We start from the raw sequence: 6,439 nt of genomic DNA on the forward strand, positions 1-6,439 counted from the left end.
GGTAAGGGCTTGACACCCCCCATACCCCACCTCCATGGCCCAGCTTCTACCCGCCCTTGGACCCCATCTTCCCCCGCATTTGGCCCAGGCTTGCTTCTCCCCGGGAGTGGGCCTGGACCTCAAGCAGCAGGAAGGAAGGGGGGAGTGGGCTTGGATGGGGGCGGGGGAATGGGGCTCTGTCCCCACCTGCTCCCCCCTCCCATTATTCTTGGCAGGCAATTGACTAGTACAAATAACTGTGAAGCCATATATATGTATATTTTTGTCATATTACAATGAAAATGTTCATTTTTTTTTCTTATTTAGAGGCCTCTCATATTGTGAGGCCCTAAACTGTAGCTTAAGTAGCTCAAGCCTAAATTCAGCACTGTCACAAATACAATCACAGATTTTCTCTTTTAAAGGAGAAAGAAGTGGGAAACAGTGGGTTCCCCTTGTAGGCTGGCAAAATTCCGGCCTATAAGGGGCTGCTTGGGGCTGTGGAGAGCAGGAGGGCAATTAGGCAGAGAGCTCCTGCAGCTCCCTCCAAGTAAGTCTATGTGGGGTGGGGGGGCAGACAGAGGCACCTAGTGACAGAGAGAGGGAGGGAGGGGGGCAGGGCTGGGGTGGGGGGTGTTGCCCAGCTAGGCTGCTGCCCACCTAGGTTCAGAGCCAGGACAGGACAGGACTGCAGCCCCAGCTGGGGAAGCAGGATGGAGCCATGGGCAGCTTGTCTGGAGGGTGGTGAAGGGGCTGGCTCCCAGCTGCTGTGTGAACTCCTGGGGAGGGAGGCATAAGTCACGTGTCCCCCAGATTTTTGCATGGAGCAGCAGCAGATGTGGGCTGCCTGCTGCAGGCTCACAGCTCCCCACCCCCTAGGGGTTCTGCAGCTGAGCAGGGCAGGCAGACTTGGTGCCACTGCCAGGAGCCCCACACCAGCCATGCTGCCATGGTAAGGCACCTCTTGCCTGACTGGCAGCAGCAGAGGACACAACTCTGCATCACCACCTCTGCTGCTGCCAGGTCAGCAGGGGGTGCCTCTCCATGGTGGCGCGGCTGGTGTGGGGCTCCCAGTAGCTGCATCAAGCTCCCTCACCCTCCTGTACTGGGTCCACGGGGGCCCGGAGGGCAAGGGCAGGAAGCCCCAAGTCCACAGTGGGCAGTCCACATGCTCCCCACACCATGGGTTTCGCTTTGGTTATGCCACCTGCGGGAGAGCCAGGCTCCATGCTCTGCTCCAGCCACAGCCTCCCATGGGTGGCAGGTGGGGCTTGCGAGGTGCTGGGGGGCCAGTGAGGGCCATGCTGAGGAAACAGGGTCATAAATCAGGTCATGCTAAAGAAAAGGTTGGGAAGCACTGCCTTATGGTATCCTTTTGGACAGACCCACTGCCCACTTGCTGTTTGTTATACTTTTATATTGCCTGCACATATAAAGCTCTCTTCAATTGTTACTGAGCAGTTTGATTCTCTTCATGCTCTGCAGAATATTGAAATGGTGAGAATGCGTGATACAAAGCCAGGAAATAAGGAGTCCTTGTGCTACCTATAACAACGGGAGTGTTCTTGTTTTTAAAGGGGTGCAAGTGATACAACAGGAAGGAAAGGGAGCATATCTGAAGTGAAGAAAATTTTAAAAGAAAAAGGAAGATAGAATAAAACAAAGCAGACAATACAACATGGGTAAAAGCAAAAGTGAAGGCAAGAGAGAATGGATTGAAATATCCATGATAAAGAAATTTCTGTATTGACATGCATGCTTTTTTCAAATACTAATTACTGGCTACATAATTTGGATACAGTGGGTGCATCTACACAGGTGCTCTACTGCAGAGTTGACTAATTAGCTCCACAGTAAAGTGTCACTATCTGAACATGTGCAAGTGTTAGGGCACAGTTAACTAACTCCGCTGTAGGACAGTACTGCCAGGGACAGTACTATCTTACAGTGGAGTACTTTACTATGCTGAAATGCATGTGTAGACAGTGACCGGGGGTGAAAACTGCACTCAGCCCAGTCAGCTGGGAGCCTGCTCTGCCTCAGCTCAAATTGCTGCTGTCTCAGGTATACGTGTAGATGCTGTGCCTAGGAGCAGTTCACTCTAGCTTAAAGTGCTCTGGAGCTTATCGTGTCACATTAATTGCACATGCAGATGCACCCTGTGGTTCATAAACTGTTTCCCAAATCACATTACGCCACAACCAAGATGCTAGAGATGGAAATACTCTGTGAGGACCTTGGTGGGCAAGTAAACATCTCATTTAGGGGGAAAAAATGTAGGTTACCCATTTCTAGTCAGAAGCATACTATTACACCACCACAGCAGCAGCATTTCCTTAATTTTACTGGCATTTCAATTTAAACTTATTCCAAGCCACTGAAAAAAGCTAAAAGTTATACCAAGAATGCAAATCAAAACTATTTTGAAGCTCATTAGATAACCAAGTAGAACTGTGCCACAGAAACATTTAGTGTGCCATTCCCATCTTTGACTGAAGGGTCTGACAAAAGCAAACAAACAAAAAAACCATATAGTAGGGCTTTCCAAAGCTTTGGGTGCCGTTTCGATTCAGAGGAGATTCGGGCCAATTCGCCGGCCGAATCTCCAAATCCAAATGGAATCAGGGGACCAATAAAAAGGTCTGAATCTATTCATAGAATCACAGAAGTAGGGTCGGAAGGGACCTTGTAGATCTTCAGGTCCAACCCCCCGCCTGGGCGGGAGAAAAGACTGGACTCAAATGAGTCCAGCCAGGTAGTCATCAAGCCTCTTCTTAAAGATCCCCACAGTAGGAGCCAGCACCACTTCCCTAGGAAGCTCTCCGAATAGATTCAGAAAAGATTTGGAGAGCTTCAGTGATTCGGGCAGTCCCCACCCACTGCAGCAGGGAGCTGGAGTTGGAGCTGGTAAGTAGGGGATGGGGGGGTCCACGGGGCAGAAAGAGGAATCGTGGAGCTCATGCAGAGCCCCCCACACAGCGTGGGGCAGCGGGGATCATTCCCTGCCCAGCAGCACATAGTAAGTTGGGGGGCAGGGGGGGTTTCCAAAGTGCCGGGGCTGGGACAGCAGGTGAGGAATGGGCCTGTGTGATTCGGGGATTTGGCCAATTCAGCGGCAGCTGAATCTCCAAATCAGATTTGGCACACTGATTCAAATCACCGAATCGAATCGCGGTCCCCTGAATCACACGAATCTGAAGAGAATACTAGCCACTTCGCACAGGCCTACCTTATAGCTACAGGGAGCTTGAGCCTTCGTCTAAATCCATTCTACATCCTCTCTGCTTCTTTAGCAAAGAGTGGAAAATGTGTCACAACATACACAAATCCTGTAAGTAAGAGGTAAAGTGAGCCAACAGGTCTCACTGGCATGGTTAATGCTTGCTAACTGGTGAACATATTCTGTCTTAGGGCCTACTCATTCTCCTAGTGAGGTAAGAAAAAACAAAACCAAGACAGACTCCCTCAGACAGATTTCAATGTATATTAGGAAAACATGAATATGCCTGCTTTCAGAATCCTCCAAGAACCTTCATGGACTATGGAACTGAGACTTTTAAGATAAAGTATTCAAATTAAGCCCTCATTTAAGATGTTAAAAAACACCCCCCGCCCAAAAAAAAGAAAAACTTTGAAACGTACAGGTCCAAAGCCTCCACCACTGCACACGCACTCAGGGTTCTTCTCCAGATCTATGTGCTGGTGCGGTGTTTGACTTGTTGACAATCTCCAAGGCTCTGATAAAACCTTTAAAAGACATGAAGGAAATATGATTGAACATGTATGTCTGGGCAGCTTGAGTGTTATATGTAACTGCTGTAAGTAAGAAAATTTACAAGACACTACTCAGTAAAGCAATACATCATTTCCAATTAAATGAACAGATTAAAGTAAATGGCTTATATATCAGGAAAAGCAATTAAAAATAGCAACATTTGAGTACTTGACAGTAATCCCATATATTAAAACAAACAAACAAAAAAAACCGAAATCTGTTTTATAGTATGCTTGGAGGACACTTATTGAAATAAGGACAGGGACTAGATCCAAAGCCCACCTCAACTAAACAGAATGGTTCCTACTACCTAATGGGTTTTGGATCAGGCCCGTGATTTCCTACAAGATACTAAAAAGTAATGCGTTCTTACAGCAATGTCAGGGCTCTGTGTATCCAGTGATTCTCAATCAGGGTGACATGAGATCCTTTTATGAGTACTGTGAAATATTAGCAGTGCTAGATGTGCAAACACCTACACATGATTCACAAGATAAACCCAGAGATTTCAGACAGGAATCATTCATACTGTACCAAAACACTGATTTGTAGTCTGAGTTTTTTGCAACAGACAAACTGCTCTATTTTCTGTCACGAAGTGAGTGAAATTATTTTTTGAAACTCAGAAAAGTTATGGAGGGGTACCTTGCACCTAAAAAGGTTGAGAATCACTGATATCTCTAATTACAGCACATCAGTCTAAAAAAAGATTAAAGAAAACTGCAAAAAAAGTTGTTTTCTTTATCATCTCATTTTGGATGACATGACTCAATGAACCTGATGTTGAATACTCATGACAGTTACTTTAATTTCGAAGAAGGCAGAAAAATATTTTAATCACCTAGGATATTTAAAATCAAGTTCAATGCTAAATCATTTTTGAAAGTCTAGAATTTACACATATAAACTACCATATCAGACTGGCTAGTTTCATTGAGCAATACAATAAACGTACCTTTGGTCACTGGAATAAATCAAAAACAACAGAGAAATGTTATAACTGCATATACATGCAGACCCATATGTGTAAGAGAGTGATACAACCCTTTATCTTACATGAGTAACATGCCATCTCTCTTTTGAATCACCACTAAGATCTACTCCGTTACAAAAATGTTTTATGCAAGATTACCCAGTAAATGTAGCTAGTTGCTAACAGCAGACAAAAACCTAAACACACACCATTGTCAGATGACAATTTTAAACAATCCAATACAAAGCTTCACCTTTTTCCTTAGGACAATTACAGAATTCTAAACAACATACACAGCTTATACCAGAAAAACTTGATTACTGATAACTGATCTTTTGCTTAGTTGATAATTATGACTAAAAGTTACTTACTTCCTTAAGGAAAGGAGAATCAACACCAAGATATTTGGACACAATGTAAAGGCAGAAGAGATGGCGATCAACGCCAGCACCCGTCATGGCAAAGCGATACAAATGCTGATGTTTAGCAGCAGCAATCTTAAGTAGCTTACACTTGTTCTCAGTCTAAAAAAAAAAGAATTAAAGGAAAATACAGCGCTAGTAACCTGAACTGAAAAAAACCCCAAATTACAGCAATGGCAATCACATTGCAGCATTAAGTCAAGTGCAACACAAAGCAAGCAGAGATCAAGTATGAAGAGAAACCGACAGCAGCATAGGAGTAAGTGAAGTGGCAAAACTGGCTGCTCAAAGTTTTCAAATTAACTTGATTAATTTTCAGGATTCAACATTTGTGTCAACAGTTTCCTGCAGTAAATCAATTATACTGAAGATAAATTTAGTTCTAAAGTATGTGATAACTCACAGAACCTGTTAAAGACAAAATGATTATAAACAGCCACATTAGTAATGGTAGTATGACCCTCAGAGCTATTTAAGAACTAAGAACTGCCATTTACTGGGTCACCTGTGTCACACAGTGGTGGAGAGTTGGATGCTGGAAGTGGGAGTGATCAGGGTTTTCTCACCATTTCTTCCCCACTTGCAGTCCCCAGCATTTAAGGTCCATTTAGAGCAAAGATGTTCAATCCACCTGGCTCCATGGGTCAGTCTGTAGGATCCAGAGTTGCACCACTTGGCCCCGCAAGGCCAAATTGAAGGTGGCAGTATTTATTGCTGCAGGTCCTAGAGCTGTGGCAGCCAACACTCCCTTCCACCCCAAATTTCCAGTCCTTCAAGCCAGGTAGTGGCTTTGTGTTTTGGATCCAGCCTGCGGGGCTGCCCATGGGTCCTGAAATTTGGCAGCAGGACAAGTGGTGGCAGCATTAATTAATGGCCACACCACTGAATTGCTGGACCAATACAGAGTCATACAGGCTGGATGACAGCTCTGGGGGCAGGATGGGCCTGTAGGTTGCACCTTGGCCACCCCTGATCTAGAGATAGATATTTTCAGCAGCTGAAAATAGATTTGATGCTTTGAGAAAGGAAACTGACCCCACTTTTGATTCTAGGAGGAAGAAATTGGCTTCTATATTGGGTCTCATAAACATGTAGCTTCCTGAAGGATTAACTTTTTGAACTTATCTGTCTTGTTTTGCTTAGACAGCTACAAAAAGCAAGTATCATCTAACTGTTGAAAAAGCTGGAAACTTAGCAGCCATTTCAGGAAGGCAGATTGATAGGTGGTCTAATATTAATATAAATATCAATAGATATTTGTTAGTACATGTCAACACTCATTTTCTAGAA

The 6,439-nt window shown here is 44.6% G+C and overlaps 1 protein-coding gene across 2 annotated transcripts in view; it reads right to left on the reverse strand.

The window, feature by feature from the left end:
* CPT1A (carnitine palmitoyltransferase 1A) overlaps positions 1–6,439 on the reverse strand; it is an 84,248-nt gene that overhangs the window by 6,878 nt on the left and 70,931 nt on the right. For both annotated transcript variants that reach the window (XM_019519844.1, XM_019519843.1), the window contains exons 16-17: positions 5,099–5,251; positions 3,622–3,726 (exon numbers count right to left, since the gene is read on the reverse strand). In XM_019519844.1, the coding sequence (XP_019375389.1) occupies positions 3,622–3,726; positions 5,099–5,251 (258 nt within the window). The remainder of the gene's footprint in view (positions 1–3,621; positions 3,727–5,098; positions 5,252–6,439) is intronic.

This window comes from Gavialis gangeticus, unplaced genomic scaffold, assembly GCF_001723915.1.
Source record: "Gavialis gangeticus isolate Ggan-Ray unplaced genomic scaffold, GavGan_comp1, whole genome shotgun sequence".
Taxonomy (NCBI): Eukaryota; Metazoa; Chordata; order Crocodylia; family Gavialidae; genus Gavialis; species Gavialis gangeticus.